Raw genomic sequence first — 23,659 nt, forward strand, 5'->3', positions numbered from 1 at the left:
AAGTTATAATTGAAAAAGGAACGATGATACCATGGTGGGTTGTCTCCCACCTAGCACTTTTAGTTAAAGTCCTTAAGTTGGACATTTGGTGAGCTCCCTGTTATGGTAGCTTGTGCTTGTATTCATCCAAAAATCTCCACTAATATTTGGAATTCCAGTAGCCTCCGGGATTCCAAACTAGGCATAGAAAGCCTTCAAGAAAGTTAAAGCAAGTGACAAGGCTCCAAGAGTGTTGATTTCTAGACTGAATTCCAAGGTCCCAAACCTTGCTTTTGCACCCGTCTTCTTGTTGATCATTATGATTCCATCCGGGTAGCAAGCAATCTGAATTATCACTAAAGCGGCCAAACAACTTCCTAGACCCATTCAGTTGAGCTCTACACCAACCTTTGCGTTTAAACTTAAAGCTTCCAACCATAATGAACCTTGCAGGACAATTCTTACCACTAACCATCTTCCTCTTACTCTTAATGCCACAAAGAGCTCTAAGTTGACCATCCATCTCCAGTAGCCCATATTCAAGTGGAATTAGAAAGCTAAGGGATATGAATTTTACCCACTTGAATGTTGTGAAGGATGATGGCAACTTAGTGGGAGGGGTCTCCAACAACTTTGGCAAGGTAATTCCAGGCTTTACTCCCGTGAGTGCTTTCTTGACACTTTTTATCTTTGTGCAAGCTTCTTCAATATCAACCTCTTCTTCTTGGTAGCTTTCTTCCAATTTAATCTCTTTTTCATTGCTTACCAAGGGCATGGGAGGCTGTGCTTCTGCTTCTTTAGTCTCCATCTCTTGATCAACCTCTTCCAAGTCTTCAACCATGATATGCCTTGGAAGTTGTACACCCTCTTCAACATCAAATTCAAATGTCTTGGAAGGAGGTTCTATGATTTGAATTTTCCATGGAGGTTCTGCATCTCCTAAATCTTCAACCACTTCCTCTTCTTCACCTATTACGGTTTCCTCCACTTGTTCCAATACAAAGGTATGTTCCTCATTGTCCATTGGAGTTTCTAGTGTCTCCTTTATGTTACGCTCTATTTTTTTTATTCTCCACATGTATCCATGGGAGCACTTTGAGTGTCCGAGCGTTGGGAAGCTAATCAACTTATCGCTTGATTTAGTTGATATAGAGTTACATGAAATCGATCCACTGATTCCTTGAGATGATCCCTTGATTCTTGTTCCGCTTGGATTGCATGATTAGGATCATATGGCTCTTGGGTAGATGGACATGGACATGGTGTATATGGAGGTGGTGGTTCCTGGGAGTAATTGGGTTGAAATTGAGGTGGTTCTAGATATGGTTCATATGGCTCATAAGGTGGTTGGTATGGTGGATAAGGGTTAGGATCATATGAGGGTGTTTGGTGGTAGAAAGGGGCTTGTGAGTATGGTGGTCCAAAGTCATGTTGAGGAGGGGGTTCATAGGCATATGGTGGTGGTTGTTGATAGTCAAAAGAGTGCTCACCATAGCCATTGCCTTGATATGCATCACAGAATGGTTGTTGATAGTCCATTGGAGGTAGTTGTTGCCATGAGGGTTGATCAAATCCTTGTGGCTCCTCCCATCTTTGATTGTCCCAACCTTGATGCCTGTTCTCATTGTAATCTCCTCTTCCTGCAACATAATTGTAACCAGACTCATAGCCAAAGGGGTGAGAGTTCATAGTAGTAGGAAAAAATAAAAACAAAAACTAACAAAAAGAAAATATTTTGAAAAAGATATGATTTTTAAAAAAAGATAAGATAAGATTTTGAAAAAGATATGATTTTTGAAAAAGGATAAGATAAGATTTTGAAAAAGATATGATTTTTGAAAAAAGATTTGATTTTTGAAATTTAAAACTAAGATAAGATAAGATAAAACAATTTTAAAAATATTTACAATAACCAATAATAAGGCACACGTTTGCAACTCCCCAGCAACAGCGCCATTTTGACGTATCGGATTTCCTGTCGGTAAAGAAATTCACAAATATAATCGTGTTGTAAGTATAGCTTCTAAACCAATAGAAAATCCTTTCGTACAAACGTTTGGTTGTCACAAGTAACAAACCCAATAAAATTTATAAACCGAAGTATTCAAACATCGGGTCGTCTTCTCAAGGAATTGCAGGGAAGTATGATTTATTATTGGTTATGGAAAATAGTATTTTTGGGTTTTGAACAAGAGAAACAGATTGCAGGGAATTAAATCAATTAACAAAGAAAAACTCTTGGCAAAGTATGAAAACTGTAAGTCCTATCCTAGTTATCCTTATCAATGGTGATGAGAATTATATTTTTGCTCCCACTAAGTCAACCTCTAACTATGAAGGTAAGTCAAGTGGACAAATCAATTTAACACCTAAAGTCTTAGTCAACTCCTGAGAAAAGACTAGAGTTATAGGAATCTAAATCAATCAACAAAGACAATAATTATCAATCACGATGAGTTTGAAAACTCAAGAGTCACCAATTAATCAACTAAAACCAAGAATATAAGAAACCAAATAAAAGTCATATGTCTGAAATACCTCAAATATTAATAAAAGAAATCAAATCCAACATGAAAAAGTTCATAAGTCAAATTGGGAAAATAAAAAGGAACATTGAACCTGTGATGAAGAAAAGTGGTATGAACATAATAGAAATCCTAAATCCTAATCCTAATAGAAATCCTAATCCTAATCCTAAGAGAGAGGAGAGAACCTCTCTCTCTAAAAACTACATCTAATCCTAAAATTGTGTATATTATGAATGTATGTTCTCTGATGTCTCTGCATATTCCCTGACTTTAATCTGTGTTTATGGGCCAAAATCTGGGTCAAAACGCGGCCCAAAACTGTCTCCAGTGTATTCTATAATTTCTACAGATCGCGCATGTCACGCATACGCGTCGGTCATGCGTACGCGTCATTCAGCGATTTTTCTCTCCACGCGTGCGTGTCAAGCACGCGCTCGCGTCGTTTGCGCGAACTCCAATCCACGCGTACGCGTCGCTGTGATTTTGTCCAATTCGCGCGCACGTGTCAGCCATGCGTGCGCGTCGCTGTCTGCTGATTGTCTTCTGTATTTCTTGTGCTCCTTCCCTTTTTGCAAGCTTCCTCTCTATTCTCTAAGTCATTCCTACACTATGAAGCTTGAAACACTTAACACACGGATCACGGCATCGAATGGTATAAAGGAGAATTAAAATACACAATAAAAAGATCTCTAGGAAGCAAGTTTTCAATCGTGGAATAGTTTTGGGAAGGAATTATAAATTCATGCAAATCATATGAAGAAGTGGGCAAGAATTTGATAAAAACCACTCAATTAAACACAATATAAACCATAAAATAGTGGTTTATCAATGCTCTGGGAGTGAACACTAATGACCGCATGTTTTACCTCATCAAAATTGACCGGTCTAGTTAATTTTTTGTTCATGGTTGCTGAAACTTTGGTTTCAAAATCTTCGAATGTGTGTGTCGGATTAGCTTGGTTAATCAATGTGAATATATCCTTGAAGTATGTTTCAGCTACTTGTGCAATTTCCTTATGGGTGTAGCATACGTACCATCATTCTTTTCCAGTTTTCAAATTTTATTTCTCCGAATTCTGGATTGGAATGATTGGTGAAATAAACTTGTATTTTTGTCTCCTTCTTTTAGCCACTTTACACGAGATTTCTCCCTCCAATAGCTTTCTTCTCTAAAGTAAGCATCCTCAAGTTTATTTTTCAAGGTTTCAACCTGTTCTCCCCCTGTAATATCCTCTTCTCTGAGAATTTCAAGTTGAGATGTGAGTTCACCAATATCCTTCTTCGAATTAGATTTGTTCTACTGCTGTCATTGAACAATGCGGTGCCTACAATGCTTCAATTTTTGACCCAAAACAAACATTGCTGAGCCATCCACCCATTCCTTCCAAGCTTCAGTGATAATTACCCGAATTTCTTCTAAAGCACACCACCTCTCCTTAAACTTAAACCTCCGATTAGATTTTTCTATGGCCGGATTTGTATCAAGGAGGATAGGCGCATGATCTGAACCATTTTCTGCGAGTCGAGATAGCGAGGCTGATGGAAAATAATCCATCCACTCATCGTTTGCAAGTGCACGGTCAAGACGCTCCCTGATTTGGTCCTACCCTCGTCGCCTATTAGTCCAGGTGAACCTTCTCCCAATCATACCCAAGTTCTTCAGTTCACCACCATCAATAGAATTCACAAATTCAAAAATAGATGAAGCTGATTTTAATTCCCCTCATTCCTTCTCATCGAAACTCACTATATCATTAAAATCACCCGTAATTATAACTTTTCCAAAGAAACTTTGTACAAAAGAAGAAAGTTCTGTGTATTGGGTAGACCGAATTCCATCCAAACTATTTAAATGTACCCCAATCAGCCCCAAGAACAATTCAAAACATGATCAGTTACCTTGTCAGTTATGAAAAACTCTTTTTCAGCAAGAATCTCAACCGTTGTGCCCTCCTTCTATGCTAAAGTCAATCCACCAACTGTACTCGTCGAACTAACAATTCGCCAATCCATAAAATGACAAGATCTTAACTTACTTTTTACCAGACGAAATTGGTTTTTTGTTTTACATAGAAATACGATCTCGGGAGAGTGGGATTGACACATCTCTTTAAGGTTATGAACTGTTAGGGATCTTCTCAAACTGCGACAATTTCATAAAAGAGCTCTCATGACGAATTAAAGGAAAGGAATAAAGAAGGGAATAAAGAAAAGATTAAAAAAAGAAATTGACAAAATCAAATATTGACCTAAACGATTCAAGTATTCTATTTAAAAAAAATCCTAACAAAACAAATTGAAGGAGGATGTACTCTCACGTGACAAAACCTAAACGGCCTCATCTTTTTCTTCTGTAAGTGTTCTCATTTTTAAATGTCCAGACAAATTAATTTTATACAACTAGAACCTCAGTAAAGAAAAAAGAAAAAAAAATTATATATGTTCCTTAGCTAATTTAAATAATGCTGATTAATTTGAGCCGTCAAATGTGATAAGAACTTAAGAAGGTAAGAGTAACTACGCACGTGTGCACTAGAACCATGTGGAGATCGTTTGTTTATGTCTCCCTTTTATTTGGACACGTGAGAATAAGAAGAAAAAAAGTCAAAAAACAAAAGAAATCAAATATATATTGATTAAGCTTAAACAAAAATAATGCTTACATTACCTTTTACAAATCTTAAAATCTAATACATTTTTTTAAGAAAAAATGTTCACTTATTTGTTTATTATTATCATTATTATTATTATATAGAAAGTAAAAGTAATATATTTCTAAACTTACGAAGATGAAAGCACTTAAAGTGAGTTGTAGGTACGCATTTACATTAGATTTGGATTATTAAATTTGGGATCCTCCTTATTTGGCATTTGGTATCAAAACTATGGCATTTGGTATCAAAACTATAATTAATTGATTAATTCCACCGGCCCCATCAATTTCATGTTGAAAGCAACTATTTATCAAATGGGGGAAGGGGTATAGTGGTACAGACCCCAACCCTCTTCTCAAACTTGAAACTCCACTACTCCTAATTTCATTTTCTAATTTACTCTCACCAGATTACATAATACATGGATATTATTATTACTAACGCTTTCTTCGATGCTGGAGACACAATGCATGTTAAGCTGCAATTTCATTAATTAATATAAAAATATAAATTCATGACATCGTACAAGTTTTTTTAATAAATTAAAAGATTAAATACTTTTTTCGTTTTTAATATCTTGAATTAAAATTAAAATTGTCTCTAACATTTTTTTATTAATATCATCTTTAATATTAGAATCAATGTTGTTAGAACCGAACCGGTAATCGAACCGGTCAGACTATTGAGTCATTAGGTTACTGGTTCAATCGGTGGGTTACTGGTTGAACCGGTTAACCCGGTCTCACATAAGTAAAATGTATAAAATAGCTAAAAACTAAGAAAATTAACAGTTAAAAAACATATCTCCAATAACATTTTAATAAACATTAAGTCTCAAATCCTAAAAATAAGTAGTAATACGGAAATAAACATAAAATTTAGTACTATTAGTCTATTACATGAACAACTCATCAATTTAACACAATGAAAATAACAACTCATGGATTATATCCAAGGAGTAACTTCAAAGTCTGGATATCTTTCTTCATCTGACAAATCTGGAGCTACATCTTGATTGGTTTCATTCTGATTTGCATTTTTCACAGGAGTATTATTAGCTTCACCATCATCTCGATCATCTTCCAGATTCAATTCATCTAGCATTTCAATAATGTTTCACAAATCATAATCAATAGTAAGGCAAAACATTTGGTTAAAGCATTACAAAATCATCCCTAACAACAACATACCCAAATCATCTAAAGCTGATTGAAGAGACATATTTGCAAGATCATTCCGCAAAGCATCAACTTCTTCAAGAGTTAAAAATGGTGGTGAATCTTCCATTATCCATTCTGAATGATCCTCAAATGCGTCAAGACAAATTGGATCATAACTTTGCTTTCTCATTCGGTTCCTATGTTATCAATTAACTTGATTATTCTTATTATGACTAAAAATTTTAAATAATGCCTTCAAGAAAGAATAATAAAAAGTACCTTTGTTGTAGCCTTAAGTTGTAATGAACATAAACAAGATCATTAAGCTTTTGATGCTCTGACCGATTCCTTTTCTTTGAGTGAATGTGTTCGAAAATGCTCCAGTTACGCTCACAACCTGAAGAACTACAAGTTTGACTCAAAACATGAATAGCTAACTTTTGCAGGTTTGGTGCTCCACATCCATAAGATTCCCACCATTGATCTTAACATAAAAAGAAAATAATCACAATCATAAAGATCAAATCTTAAACATATCACAATCATAAAAAACTAATTTTAATACAAAATTTACCAGGCATCACTGTGCTTCGCTCACGTATTGCAGACATTCTCCCAAAGTCTCCTTCAGCATTCTTAAAGATTCTCTTCTCACTTGTTAATTTAGTATTCAAATCAGCATCACCGTAAGCATATCTCTCAATCACATCTAGTAGGCCAGAAATTATTTTTTTGTGCTTGTCAAATTCTGCAGAATTAAATCGAAAAGCTGGATTTAACCAATAACCAGCAGCATGAAGGTTTATTTTAAGTTGTCAATCCCAACGTGAATCTAAAATCTTCAAATAAGGTTCAACAACCCTCTTTCTTTTTTGAAACCTCTTTACCATGTCTTCCCTAGCCTTATTCATAGCTTGATAAAGGAAACCCATTGCAGCTCTATCTTCACCATCCACAATACGCAATACATGAACAAGTGGCTCTGTAAGCTTAACAATATCAGTGCATTGATTCTAAAATTTAGAATCTAAGACTTGATCCACAAACTTTTTTGCTTTGGCTTCTTTAGAGTAAGCTGAACTTGTCCATTCTCTAGATGTCACCATAGCTTTCAATGCATCCTTTTGAGCCAAAATACTTTGCAAAGCAATGAAATTAGTGGCGAATTGAGTTGGAGCTGGATGAAGTATTTCTCGGCCGCCTGTGAACTGCCTCATCAAGTACAAAGGATGGCAGTGATTATAGACATACTTCGTAATCATTGAAGCTTGTGACACAGTTTCAGTCACTTCCACTAACTTCCCAATATCCTGCAACATCAGATTAATACAATGTGCCGCACAAGGAGTGTAACACCCTAATATTCAAATCCTTATGCTCGAGTCATAAGTCAATGATATTACGGTAGTACGACTCTCAGGTGGATTTTTAATATATAAATATAGGTAATTTCGAAAGGAGTATTAATCGAGAAGCCTGAAAAGAGTAGAAATAAAATCGCGAAGACGTATCACTCACGTTTCGACATCGAAAAGATAAAACGTGAAGCCGAAAGCGATATACGGACGAGGCATAAAGGAGATTAAGAGATAGGTAACTGATAGATATATATAACATAAGTAAATAGCCACTAGTCGCGACCCGCGAAGTTTAGGCCGGCTAGGGTACAGTATGGAAGTAGTTGACAACAGTATATCCTAATCTCTCCCAAAGGAAACACAAGAGCCTCTATAGGCAAGTTCAAAAGAGTTCAATACATAATATAATCTTTTCAAAACAAGGATGGAGAGATTCTAAGCAAAGCACAAAGTAGAGAAAATAAAGATCTTCGCCGTCTCTCAGACGAACCACAACTCACTTTTGAGCACCTGGACCTGTATCTGAAAAACAAGAGATATATACGGAATGAGAACCCCGGGCCCATGGGTTCCCAGTACGGTAACAGTGCCAAATAAATACAATGCACTGTAATAAAAACTCACTAAGCATCCTAAACTCCTTTTCACCAAGTATCCAGCCTAAGATCCTCACTAATCCATAAATAGGCATCTGTCGTAAGGGGATACTAAATCTAGTTCATGTTACATATGTTTCCCAACTCGCTGATTCTTCCACGAATCAGACTCAGAATCATAAGCAAAACCATCACCAGTTGTTCTGCCTCAGCAACTCTATATCAATACATCATACCCTCGCCTGGAGCTAGTGAAATCACATCACTGCGTCTACCCAGGGGGCTCAAATTATCTCATTCAAAAATCATCATCATCATGCAATCGCATTATCAATTCATCTCATCAAGAACAGCCCTCAACATCCACCAACACTAACATGAGGGATCTCTCAGTTGTACAAACACAAGCAATACAGACAATTAATACACAAATAAGGTACAAGTAGCATATAATCAGGTAACATAGCATATATGATGTAGAAATCCAAAACAAATAGGCAAACCCAAACAAATTCAAACATATGCAAATGATGTATGCTTGCCCTATGGCTGATGATATCATCTGTCAGTTATATAGCCAACCTGACATGTCCTGGTAGCTAACCATTGGACAGAAACACCCCTTGCGGAGCAAGTAAGTTTGAGCTACAACCCCCTTGCTACTACCCGCTCAACCCAGAGCCAGTAGAACAACCACTACTGCGGCTACTACCCAGGCGGGTGTTTAAAAGCTCAACCTGGAGTGAGTGCATTCACCACTACTGCCGCTACTACCCAGGCGTCACAATCTCTGACTTGGAGCAAGTGGGACGAACCACAACCCTTGCTACTGCCCAGGTATCTTAAGCATTAACCCGGAGCAAGCGGGATGAACCACAACCCTTGCTACTGCCCAGGTATCTCAAACATATATTCATTCAATCTCAATTCATATTATTGGTGGACGAAATTGTGATCACTTGTTATGTATTTATAAAGGATGTATACTCTGAGGGCATTGTTTATTTTCTTCACAATCTCGTTCAACTAACCAGCAAGTGTACTGGGTCGTCCAAGTAATAACCTTACGTGAGTAAGGGTCGAATCCACAGAGATTGTTGGTATGAAGCAAGCTATGGTCACCTTGCAAATCTCAGTTAGGCAGATTAAAATAGTTTATGGGTTTTCGAAAATAGAAATAATAAAATAGAATATAATAAAGAGGATAGAACACTTATGCAGATTCATTGGTGGGATTTCAGATAAGCGGATGGAGATGCTGTAGAGCTCTTGGACGCCTGCTCTCCTACTCCTTCTACTCAATCCTTCTTACTCCTTTCCATGGCAAGCTTTGTATAGGGGTTTACCATCAACTGTGGCTACTTTCATTCCTCACGGGGAAATAACCTGTGCGGCTGTCACTCGCACAGCTAACCAGTCTGGAGGCATCACCCATGGCTGATGGCTACATCCCATCCTCGCAGTGAAAACTATGCTAACGCACTCTGTCACAGTACGGCTAATCACCGGTTGGTTCCCGCTCCTACTGGAATAGAATCCCTCTTTTGCGTCTGTCACCAACGCCCAGCAGGTTAAAGTTTGAAGCACGTCACGGTCACTCATGATCGGAATCCTACTCGGAACACCACAGACAAGGTTGGACTTTCCGGACTCCCAGGATCCTACTCGGAACACCACAGACAAGGTTGGACTTTTCGGATCCAGATGAATGCCGCCAACTATCTAACTTATACCACGAAGATTCTGTTGGGGAATCTAAGAGATACGCATTCAAGCTCTGTTGCATGTAGAACGGACATGGTTGTCAATCACGCGCATTCATAAGTGAGAATGATAATGAGGGTAATTTGACTCATAACATTCATCATATTCTTGGGTACGAATGAATATCTTGGAATAAGAATAAAAGAGATTTGAATAAAAGAAGATAGAATTTCATTAATACTTGAGGTACAGCAGAGCTCCACACCCTTAATCTATGGTGTGCAGAAACTCCATCGTTGAAAATACATAAGCAAAGAGTTCAGGCATGGCCGAATGGCCAGCCCTCTCTAACGTGATCACAGGATCAAAATACAATCCAGGATGTCTAATACAATAGATAAATGTCCTATATATACTAGACTAGCTATTAGGGTTTACATGAGTAAGTAATTGATGCATAAATCCACTTCCGGGGCCCACTTGGTGTGTGCTTGGGCTGAGCTTGATGAATTCACGTGTGGAGGCATTTCTTGGCGTCAAACTTCAGGTTATGACGTGTTTTGGGCGTTTGACTCCGGATCATGACGTTTTTCTGGCGTTTAACTCCAGACAGCAGCGTGTACTTGGCGTTCAACGCCAAGTTACGTCGTCATTCTTCGAATAAAGTATGGACTATTATATATTGCTGGAAAGCCCTGGATGTCTACTTTCCAACGCCGTTGAGAGCGCGCCAATTGGAGTTCTGTAGCTCCAGAAAATCCATTTCGAGTGCAGGGAGGTCAGATTCCAACAGCATCAGCAGTCCTTTTGTCAGCCTTCTTCAGAGTTTTGCTCAAATCCCTCAATTTCAGTCAGAATTTACCTGAAATCACAGAAAAACACACAAACTCATAGTAAAGTCCAGAAATGTGAATTTAACATAAAAACTAATGAAAACATCCCTAAAAGTAGCTTAAACTTACTAAAAACTATATGAAAACAATGCCAAAAAGCGTATAAATTATCCGCTCATCAATTATCAATCCTCATTGTTATCAAATCTCAAACATTAACCTGGAGCAAGTGGGACGAACCACAACCCTTACTACTACCCAGGTATCACAAATACATTCATTCAAAACTCCATAATTAAACTCATTTATCATAAACATCCTTTTCCGTCTCATACCCGGAGCAAATGGACAACGCCACTGCCTACTACCCGGGGTTACACATCACATTTCAACATCTTCCATTATTATCCATTTAACACATTCATTCATTAATCATATATGCATTTATACTCAGCCATAATCAATAATGGCTTTGCCGTACCCCGGCAATAACTCAGCCATCCGGCTCATGGTTCGATTAAGAACCAGCCATTTATTAATAAATATAGTCCTTCGGCTCATGGCATACACGGTACTTCCACCATCATCCTCCATATCTCGTATAATCATCGTTGATCATCATTGATCATAACTTTTCCCCTTGCTTCACTCGCAAGTTACCACATCCCCTAACTCTTTTCTCATTGATAGGCATATCATAATGATATAATACGTGAGGGGTGAGATCGGAGGCTTAGAAGTATGAGATTTAGTTTTTAAAACTAAAAAAATCAACTTTCGGATGAAAACAGGGCCACGCGTACGCGTACTCTACGCGCACGCGTGGATGGCCACAAAGCTCATCGACGCGTATGCATCATACACGCGGACGCGCGGATTGAAACACACCCAGACGACGCGTACGCGTCAGCCACGCGTACGCGTGGGTGCATTTGCGCCCCAGGCACAAAACTGGCACAACTCTGGCACAACTCTCGGGAAAATGGCTGGGCATTGGGTGCAGCACATCGGCGCATACGCGCACACCACGCGCACGCGTGGATGGTGCCTTCTTGAAAAACGACGCGTACGCACCAAGTGCGTCTACGCGTGGAGGGTCATTCTGCTAAAAATTTTCTAAGTTAAAAGCTGCAGAATTCACAGATTCAACCCCCAATCTTCCAACGGACATAACTTTCTCATTTTAAATCTTTTTTCACCCGTTCTTCGAACGCCATGGACTTCCCGGATCTAATTTCATTTCTAAACAAGTTTGGCACAAAACGAAGATCCAGAGTCCAAGTTATGTCCCATCAAAGTATGCCCAAAAACCATGTTTTTCATACAAAACCACAAAGTGCCGTTTTCAAAACAAGCCATTTTCAACCCTTTTTAAAATCAACCAAAATATGCTAGTTTCAACCCTTTTTGAAATCAATCAAAATATACCAAAATCAACATCAAGCCTCCTCAACTCATACATTAATACTTTACCACGATTCACAAAACCACCATACAACCATTTTTACCCATTTCAAACAAATGGCTAAATTACAAACATATCAACATGTCATACATCCTTCCTCATCCCAATTTCCAACAATACTATTTCTAATCAACCATCATTATACATAATCAATATCATACTCACTATCACGTGGTTTCACCCCCAAATCAACCTTAATCATTCCTCAAGCATATATCACAACATACACATCTCTCATGCATTATCATACCATCAAGGCATCAATAATCATACTCACATACATGACCACATAATATATCTCAACCAAAATCCAACATACTTCATCTATACAATTTCACCCAAAATTACCAATTTCCACACTTCAACTCCTCAAACCTCAATATTCAATAACCAACCCAATCATTCATATATTCATTATCCGAAATTCATCCAATCACTTGTGTTATCATACAATGCACACATCAACTTACCTTCCTTACCTCTTTTAGGCCTCCGGCCCAAAATTTACGGCCTCCGGCCCAATTTCACAATTTAAATGCATAAATCACAAATCAATACTCATTACCCAAAACATCAAATTTTCAATACACCAAGCATACAAGGCCACACAATTCTCAACCCAATCATTAATTCACATTACATACCAACTATGCATATTAGCACCAACCATTTACACAATCCAAACTTAATCCTAGGGGCATCTAGCCTAGGAATTCTCATCACACCACACGGTACTTAAATGAAACTTAAACCGTACCTCTTGTAGCCAAATTAATTGAGCCTCTTCTTTGGAAGTCTCCACCAACCTTAGCCCTAAGCCTCACCAAAGCTCCTCAAGCAACACCAATCTCCCAATTGTGCACCAAAACCATCAAATGCACTAACATAACCAGTATCACATTCATACATCAACCTAGGGCTCATAAAGATGATAAATCACAAGGGTTTGAGCACTTCTTACCTCAGCCCATATGAAGTAGGGATAGAATCCACTTAGAATCCATGTTGGAGTATCCCTAAACACCCAAAATCACAAGATTTCAACACTAACTTCCCAAAAACGTGTAACAGTGGGGAATTTCGAAAACTGGGCAGAGATAAATGGAATACTCACCACAAAACTTTGATAGAATTGTAGAGGATGAGAAGAGTGACGCGTGGCTGCAAACGGCTCGTCAATCGGAGCTCCGTAGCTCAAGTTATGGCGGTTTGAAGATCAAAGAGAGTTAGGTTTTCTCTCTTCTCTTCTCTCTTCTCAATTCAGCGCCCAACACTCATTCTTTAGGGCAAAATGAGCTGAAATGCTCATAACTAATGTTTATATATGTTGGGTCTTGGGCCCACTTAGGCCCAGTTCACTTATTTTTGTTTGTTGGCCCAATTTTGGACCAAAACCTTTAAGATTAGCGCTCTAAATCGCACTTCAAATATTTCTACCTCCCCTAATTATAATTCCTCATTTCTTAATCTCATTTACTCATAATCAATTTTCTCAGCTGCAGTACCAGACAGGTCTCAGCTGGTACTACCGATCAAAATTCCACTGCGCGCTTTTACGCAGAAAGCTATGTTTTCCGACTCGGAAAAATTCACTGAATCCAAATATCATATTTAAATCATCAAATTCCAATTGCCAAATCTTCCACCCATATTCGCTCCTACTTAACTTGTTATTTAATTAATTTCAGTTAGACCGGGTATTACATTCTACCCTCCTAACAGAAATTTTCGCCCTTGAAAATTCCATCTATCACTATGAGTACGCGAGCATAGTCTTCCTTTATATCAAATGCATAACAGTTCCAATGTCTTTTTACTCTGTGCGCTTCCGTTGCCGCGCTCTGATTTCTCTATTCCTGAGGGCCTCGGTCGTTCGTTCAATGCTGACCAATAGCCTCGTTCCTTACTTTTACCGTCTCATCAACTCACACCCTATTAAATCTCAGATCATGTCATCAATAATATTGCCATCATCGTTAATCATAGCCATCATCCCACATCACTATAATCAATCAAAGCTTTCTTTGTTTTTAGAATTCAATGAGTTTGGACTAACAAGCTGACAAACTCTTAAGAATCCGCTTTCCTTTACTAATCTATAAAAGCTTTCGAGACACATCTCTTTTGTTGAAGTTACTCAGATCAAAAATCATTTTCAAAAATATAACCAACACTCCTTCAAATTCTTGAAAAAAAAAATTCAACAGCACCTCCCCAAAAATTGGAGTTTACCACCCGTCACGGGTTCCCTCAAACCAATCTCAGTACCGCATCAGTATTGCAATTTAAAGGTTTCCAAACGATTCCTCTGAAACCGATAATTACAAATCTTGATCTAAATCCAAGGTCACCATGACCAAACATCATAGCACTCATCTCTCGAACACGACAACTTGCACTCAATCATCATCTAAATCCGACTATGCATCAATGATAATTTCCTCATCCATTTCAGAACCATTAAGGCTCACAGCCGCAATTAATTCCAATTATCGAGAATCAGTATCTGTATAAGCTCACTAAACTTTTAAGTACTCAAAGCATAAAGCATTTCTAATCATACCCCACTTTTCCTTATTATTATCATACTATGCTAACGCTTTTAGCAAGCTTCCGCTATGCCACTTTGATTTCTCATCAAGTATTAGCTCCATCACTTATTTCCTCAAGTACCCAACCACAACTTAGCATGACTGGCATTTCAAATCAACGTTTCCAAATCCATCATTTAGGACCATTCCTTATCTATTTAAATCAAAGGAACTAAAAGTCACGGGTTCAATCCGTTTCACCAAAAATCCAGAAATTAACCAACTATATAACAAACACAACACATCATTCTCAACAAAAAATCATTTACATCACAGGCATTTATCCATTTGTATTAAGGCAAATCCTTACTCGGACCATCCGGTTTGCTTCTCAGTCTAATATTAAGCTTGACATTCCCAGTTTTACTATATAGGCGGTATTATAAAATCACGCACTGTACTTTAAGCTTGATGATAATAATTACCTCAATCTTACTGTCGCAATCGGCCCGCATCCTGACTCTCTCCTTGTTGGCAATTTCTTGATACATGCCCTGGTAACCCGCACTTGTAACATACACCTAACTCCAATCAACACGGCCTATTTGGGTGATGACTTCCACATTTTTGACAGCTCAAAACATCAGAAGAAGTCGCTGTTCGCTTTCCCTTACCATTTCTTTGGGACTCCTCACTCGTTGCAAAGTTATTCCGTCCTTGAGGAAAGTGTTGTATGTATCCTCTCTCCTTAAACTCTCGACCCCTTGGTGCAAATCCTTAGTTGTGCTCTCTATGACTTCCTTTCTCTGCAACCATCCTCTTCACACACCCTTCAGCAATTCTGCTCTTATTCACCAACTCTGAAAAAGTTCGGATCTCCATTGGTGCTACTGAACTCAAGATGTCGCTCCAGAGCCCTCCTTCATACTTAATGCATTTCCATTCCTCGAAGTCTCCCGGAGCTCCCTGACACATGCGGGAAAACCTGAATAGCTCCTCAAATTTGTCTGTATACTCAGATACAGACATAGCACCTTGCTTCAACTGTAGTAACTCCAATTCCTTGGCTGTCCTGGCAGAATTTGGAAAGTACTTCTTATAGAATTCCACCTGGAAGGCATCCCAAGTGATAAGACCATTCCCCTGTTGTAGGAGACGTCGAGCCCCTTGCCACCAATGCGATGCTTCCCCCGTGAGCAGATAGGTAGCAAATTCAACACATTGCTCCTCGGGTACTAATTGCGCTTGCAACGCTCGCTCCATAGCCTGAAACCAGGTATCGGCCTCAGTCGGATTGGTGGTTCCCTTGAACTTAGGTGGGTTAACCTTTAAGAAAGTTGCTAGTGTCATCGGGCCCTGAGCTTCCCTTCCGCCATTGCCATTATTGTTTATCTGTTGCCCAAGGGCCTCCGCAGTGGCCTGCATAGCAGCAGCCATATTCTCTAACGCCGCCATAAGGTTTACCGGGTTATTCGGGTTGATTTCCGATTCCTGTGTACTAGTACGATCTCTCTCACGTCCCCGACCGGGTCCACGAGGCGCCATCTGGTTCCTATACACACCAAACAATCGATATCAAGTTGATCAGTCTCAATATCAGAAGTATAGTGCTTCAAAGTACCAAAGGTACACTCGTGGACTTCATGCCAGATGTATCGGTTAGATACCCTAACTAGCACAGGCACAAACTCAGAGTATGCATTGAAGCATAAGCAGTTCCATCCCTCAGGCTCAGGAGGACGAACTGCTCTGATACCATAATGTAACACCCTAATATTCAAATCCTTATGCGCGAGTCATAAGTCAATGATATTACGGTGGTACGGCTCTCAGGTGGATTTTTAATATATAAATATAGGTAATTTCAAAAGGAGTATTAATCGAGAAGCCTGAAAAGAGTAGAAATAAAATTGCGAAGACGTATCACTCACGTTTCGACATCGAAAAGATAAAACGTGAAGCCGAAAGCGATATACGGACGAGGCATAAAGGAGATTAAGAGATAGGTAACTGATAGATATATATAACATAAGTAAATAGCCACTAGTCGCGACCCGCGAAGTTTAGGCCGGCTAGGGTACAGTATGGAAGTAGTTGACAACAGTATATCCTAATCTCTCCCAAAGGAAACACAAGAGCCTCTATAGGCAAGTTCAAAAGAGTTCAATACATAATATAATCTTTTCAAAACAAGGATGGAGAGATTCTAAGCAAAGCACAAAGTAGAGAAAATAAAGATCTTCGCCGTCTCTCAAACGAACCACAGCTCACTTTTGAGCACCTGGACCTGTATCTGAAAAACAAGAGATATATACGGAATGAGAACCCCGGGCCCATGGGTTCCCAGTACGGTAAAAGTGCCAAATAAATACAATGCACTGCAATAAAAACTCACTAAGCATCCTAAACTCCTTTTCATCAAGTATCCAGCCTAGATCCTCACTAATCCATAAATAGGCATCTGTCGTAAGGGGATACTAAATCTAGTTCATGTTACACATGTTTCCCAACTCGCTGATTCTTCCACGAATCAGACTCAGAATCATAAGCAAAACCATCACCAGTTGTTCTGCCTCAGCAACTCTATATCAATACATCATACCCTCGCTGGAGCTAGTGAAATCACATCACTGCGTCTACCCAGGGGGCTCAAATTATCTCATTCAAAAATCATGATCATCATGCAATCGCATTATCAATTCATCTCATCAAGAACAGCCCTCAACATCCACCGACACCAACATGAGGGATCTCTCAGTTGTACAAACACAAGCAATACAGACAATTAATACACAAATAAGGTACAAGTAGAACAAGTAGCATATAATCAGGTAACATAGCATATATGATGTAGAAATCCAAAACAAATAGGCAAACCCAAACAAATTCAAACATATGCAAATGATGTATGCCTGCCCTATGGCTGATGATATCATCTGTCGGTTATATAGCCAACCTGACATGTCCTGGTAGCTAACCATTGGACAGAAACACCCCATGCGGACCAAGTAGGTTTGAGCTACAATCCCCTTGCTACTACCCGCTCAACCCAGAGCCAGTAGAACAACCACTACTGCGGCTACTACCCAAGCGGGTGTTTAAAAGCTCAACCTGTAGCGAGTGGATTCACCACTACTGCCGCTACTACCCAGGCGTCACAATCTCTGACCTGGAGCAAGTGGGACGAACCACAACCCTTGCTACTGCCCAGGTATCTTAAGCATTAACCCGGAGCAAGCGGGACGAACCACAACCCTTGCTACTGCCCAGGTATCTCAAACATATATTCATTCAATCTCAATTCATATTATCAATCCTCATTGTTATCAAATCTCAAACATTAACCTGGAGCAAGTGGGACGAACCACAACCCTTACTACTACCCAGGTATCACAAATACATTCATTCAAAACTCCGTAATTAAACTCATTTATCATAAACATCCTTTTCCGTCTCATACCCGGAGCAAATGGACAACGCCACTGCCTACTACCCGGGGTTACACATCACATTTCAACATCTTCCATTATTATCCATTTAACACATTCATTCATTAATCATATATGCATTTATACTCAGCCATAATCAATAATGGCTTTGCCGTACCCCGGCAATAACTCAGCCATCCGGCTCATGGTTCGATCAAGAACCAGCCATTTATCAATAAATATAGCCCTTCGGCTCATGGCATACACGGTACTTCCACCATCATCCTCCATATCTCGTATAATCATCGTTGATCATCATTGATCATAACTTTTCCCCTTGCTTCACTCGCAAGTTACCACATCCCCTAACTCTTTTCTCATTGATAGGCATATCATAATGATATAATACGTGAGGGGTGAGATCGGAGGCTTAGAAGTATGAGATTTAGTTTTTAAAACTCAAAAAATCAACTTTGGGATGAAAACAGGGCCACGCGTACGCGTACTCTACGCGCACGCGTGGATGGCCACAAAGCTCATCGACGCGTATGCGTCATACACGCGGACGCGTGGATTGAAACACAGCCAGACGACGCGTACGCGTCAGCCACGCGTACGCGTTGGTGCATTTGCGCCCCAGGCACAAAACTGGCACAACTCTGGCACAACTCTCGGGAAAATGGCTGTGCATTGGGTGCAGCACATCGGCGCACACGCGCACACCACGTGCACGCGTGGATGGTGCCTTCTTGAAAAACGACGCGTACGCGCCAAGTGCGTCTACGCGTGGAGGGTCATTCTGCTAAAAATTTTCTAAGTTAAAAGCTGCAGAATTCACAGATTCAACCCCTAATCTTCCAACGGACATAACTTTCTCATTTTAAATCGTTTTTCACCCGTTCTTCGAACGGCATGGACTTCCCGGATCCAATTTCATTTCTAAACAAGTTTGGCACAAAACGGAGATCCATAGTCCAAGTTATGTCCCATCAAAGTATGCCCAAAAACCATGTTTTTCATACAAAACCACAAAGTGCCGTTTTCAAAACAAGCCATTTTCAACCCTTTTTAAAATCAACCAAAACATGCTAGTTTCAACCCTTTTTGAAATCAATCAAAATATACCAAAATCAACATCAAGCCTCCTCAACTCATACATTAATACTTTACCACGATTCACAAAACCACCATACAACCATTTTTACCCATTTCAAACAAATGGCTAAATTACAAACATATCAACATGTCATACATCCTTCCTCATCCCAATTTCCAACAATACTATTTATAATCAACCATCATTATACATAATCAATATCATACTCACTATCACGTGGTTTCACCCCCAAATCAACCTTAATCATTCCTCAAGCATATATCACAACATACACATCTCTCATGCATTATCATACCATCAAGGCATCAATAATCATACTCACATACATGACTACATAATATATCTCAACCAAAATCCAACATACTTCATCTATACAATTTCACCCAAAATTACCAATTTCCACACTTCAACTCCTCAAACCTCAATATTCAATAACCAACCCAATCATTCATATATTCATTATCTGAAATTCATCCAATCACTTGTGTTATCATACAATGCACACATCAAATTACCTTCCTTACCTCTTTTAGGCCTCCGGCCCAAAATTTACGGCCTCCGGCCCAATTTCACAATTTAAATGCATAAATCACAAATCAATACTCATTACCCAAAACATCAAATTTTCAATACACCAAGCATACAAGGCCACACAATTCTCAACCCAATCATTAATTCACATTACATACCAACTATGCATATTAGCACCAACCATTTACACAATCTAAACTTAATCCTAGGGGCATCTAGCCTAGGAATTCTCATCACACCACACGGTACTTAAATGAAACTTAAACCGTACCTCTTGTAGCCAAATCAATTGAGCCTCTTCTTTGGAAGTCTCCACCAACCTTAGCCCTAAGCCTCACCAAAGCTCCTCAAGCAACACCAATCTCCCAATTGTGCACCAAAACCATCAAATGCACTAACATAACCAATATCACATTCATACATCAACCTAGGGCTCATAAAGATGATAAATCACAAGGGTTTGAGCACTTCTTACCTCAGCCCATATGAAGTAGGGATAGAACCCACTTAGAATCCATGTTGGAGTATCCCTAAACACCCAAAATCACAAGATTTCAACACTAACTTCCCAAAAACATGTAACAGTGGGGAATTTCGAAAACTGGACAGAGATAAATGGAATACTCACCACAAAACTTTGATAGAATTGTAGAGGATGAGAAGAGCGATGCGTGGCCGCAAACGGCTCGTCAATCGGAGCTCCGTAGCTCAAGTTATGGTGGTTTGAAGATCAAAGAGAGTTAGGTTTTCTCTCTTCTCTTCTCTCTTCTCAATTCAGCGCCCAACACTCATTCTTTAGGGCAAAATGAGCTGAAATGCTCATAACTAATGTTTATATATGTTGGGTCTTGGGCCCACTTAGGCCCGGTTCACTTATTTTTGTTTGTTGGCCCAATTTTGGACCAAAACCTTTAAGATTAGCGCTCTAAATCGCACTTCAAATATTTCTACCTCCCCTAATTATAATTCCTCATTTCTTAATCTTATTTACTCATAATCAATTTTCTCAGCTGCAGTACCAGACAGGTCTCAGCCGGTACTGCCGATCAAAATTCTACTGCGCGCTTTTTCGCAGAAAGCTATGTTTTCCGACTCGGAAAAATTCACTGAATCCAAATATCATATTTAAATCATCAAATTCCAATTGCCAAATCTTCCACCCATATTCGCTCCTACTTAACTTGTTATTTAATTAATTTCGATTAGACCGGGTATTACAAGGAGACCAATACAATCTAGGAAACTCTGATTCCAACAACCTTCCAGCAGCAACATAATTTGCAGCATTATCCGTCACTACATGTACAACATTCTCAGGACCAACAAATAACACAACATCCCTAAGCAACTTAAACAAAGCCTCAGCAGTTTTCGAGATATGAGAAGCATCAACTGACTTTAGGAAAACAGTTCCTTTAGGGCAATAAACCAAGAAATTAATTAAAGTACGCCTACAACGATCAGTCCATCCATCAGCCATGATAGTACATCCAGTTTGTTTCCAAATCACACGATAACCTTCAATCATCTTCTTTACATCTTCAACCAATTTACTCAACAAATATCCATGAACTCTTTGGTAATTTGGCCCTTTATACCCTGCACCCATATTTGCAATAGCATCGATCATCGGCTGATAATAAGCTGAATTAACCGCATTGAATGGCATAGAGGCATCCATCATCCATCTTGCAATAGCAATATCACACTTCTCTACAATTTCTTTGCTTTGGAGAACACTTTTAATACTTGGTTGAGCTCCAGGTGTTGCTGCCGATGGAAAAAAGGATTGTAATCCCTTGAGTTGTTTTCCAACTCCCTTTCTAGAGCTAGGTGCTGGAATTCTCGATGCTTGTTGTTGTCGCATCTCATTACGTTCAATCTCATCAAATTCCCTTTCAACGTCATCACAAGCACCATAACTTTCTGCATATTCTTCTTGAGTTTTCCTTTTCTTTGTTCGAAGATCTTCAATGTTTTGATTGAATTGGTGTCTCACCACAGCTGGAACCTTTCGACATGCCTCAATATCTCCGCCTTTTCCAGCCAAATGATGTTTAACCCGGTTAATTCCTCCACCCCTAATAAGCTTCTCGCAATAAATACATACCAGAGCAGTTTTTTCTTTATCCAAAACTTGTTTACAATGGCCCCATGCAGGATCAGTTTTTCCTCTGTTACTATTTTTTTGGGTTTCAATTGTTGGATCAGGAGTTTATCCTTGTTCCTGAAAAGTTGGTGTTGGTGTTTCTGATGGTGCATTTGATGAAGCCATCCTAAATTCCTAATCAACCAGGGTCCAGGACTAAAAAACTAATCTCCAAGAATAATACACAACAACAATCCATTAACTACTAAGAATAACATCCAACAGCAACCAACAATGAATAATCAACAAACTGAAGTACTGAACAGAAACAAAAAATAAATCAAGAAACATGAGATATCAAACAGAAAAACATGTGAAACAGTGAAAGTGTTCATGTTCTCATCTACCAGCATACCAAAATCAAACAGAAATCAAACATATGTGAAATCACCAATTAAAAAATTAACTTCAAGCATATGTAAACTATCAAACACTTTCTCATCTGCCCGCATACCAAAACAAAAATCAAACTATCAAACATATCAAAAAACTATCAAAAAACAGAAATCAAACTACCAAAACAGAAATCAAACTATCAAAAAATTAACTTCAAAATCAAACATATGTAAACTATCAAACATGCTCTTCATAATCATTAATCAATCTACAATAATCAATTAACTTCAAAAAATTAAAAAATTAAAAATACTTTCCTGCACGGCTGCACGGATGGACCCTGGACCTGGAGGGATGGAGCGACGAGCGTCGAGCAGAGAAGAGGGAGACCTGGAGGGAGACCTGGTGAGTGGTGCACTGCTCTGGATGCGGTGGTGAGGTGAGTGCCGCGTGGTTGAAGCTGAACGGGGCGACGAGGTTGCTGAAAGCCTGAAGCTGAAGCAGAGTAGGCGAGTAGCAGGGGAGGGAATCATGGTGCCATGGTGATGGTGATGGTGATGGTGATGGTGGGAAACAGAGGAAAGGGATATGGGGATGGAGGCTAGGGTTAGCAGCGATGAAAATGAAATGAAACGTAGGCGCAGCAGCAAAGCTGCTTTTGTTTCTTTTTTTTTAAAGAAACGACGTCGTTTTCCATCGGAAAAAAAATAAATTTAGAACCGGTCCGGGTTAAACGAAACCCGCCGGTTCACCGGTTTTGATCAAACCCAGCCAGTTCACTACGGGTCTCGCCGGTTCAATTCCTTGTCCGGTTAGATGTCTCACCCGGACCGGTTATGGCACCGGTTTGCCGGTTTTCCGGTCCGACCGGCCGGGTCGGTCCGGTTCTGCCAACTATGTTAGAAGTCATTTTAAAATTATCTTTTTCATGTAAAATGTCAATTACATAATGATTTTGTCCTCGATAAAACACCATCTTTCATCCACTAACCATTCCATCTTTATCAGCACTATTACCATATATCTCTCTCTATCTTTCATCCACTAACCATTCCATCTTTATTAATCATTGGCCTTTTGGATTGATAAATACCAAGAGAAATCAAATATTACATATCCTAATATATATGATTGATAAATTACGACTAACACAATTTATAATAAATTTTATTTAAAAAATAAATAAGCAAAAATATAGTTATTAAATCTGACTCGATTCGGTCAGCCATCCAGTCACGTGGTTTGGCCAAGTCATTTGTTGAACTGCTCAAACATTAGACTTGGTGAAAA

At 39.1% G+C, this 23,659-nt stretch overlaps 1 protein-coding gene across 1 annotated transcript; it reads right to left on the reverse strand.

The window, feature by feature from the left end:
• Positions 1-6,106: 6,106 nt before the first annotated feature.
• Positions 6,107-22,902, reverse strand: LOC112803417 (uncharacterized). The gene is made up of 9 exons (XM_025846912.1): positions 22,683-22,902; positions 22,240-22,291; positions 21,103-22,064; positions 7,425-7,678; positions 7,250-7,334; positions 6,896-7,069; positions 6,601-6,805; positions 6,352-6,518; positions 6,107-6,258 (listed from the first exon to the last, which is right to left on the reverse strand). Exons 1-9 carry the CDS (start codon positions 22,900-22,902, stop codon positions 6,107-6,109), a joined length of 2,271 nt encoding a protein of 756 aa, XP_025702697.1.
• Positions 22,903-23,659: the final 757 nt, after the last annotated feature.

The sequence above is a fragment of the Arachis hypogaea genome, chromosome 5 (genome assembly GCF_003086295.3).
Source record: "Arachis hypogaea cultivar Tifrunner chromosome 5, arahy.Tifrunner.gnm2.J5K5, whole genome shotgun sequence".
In the NCBI taxonomy this organism is placed as follows: domain Eukaryota; kingdom Viridiplantae; phylum Streptophyta; class Magnoliopsida; order Fabales; family Fabaceae; genus Arachis; species Arachis hypogaea.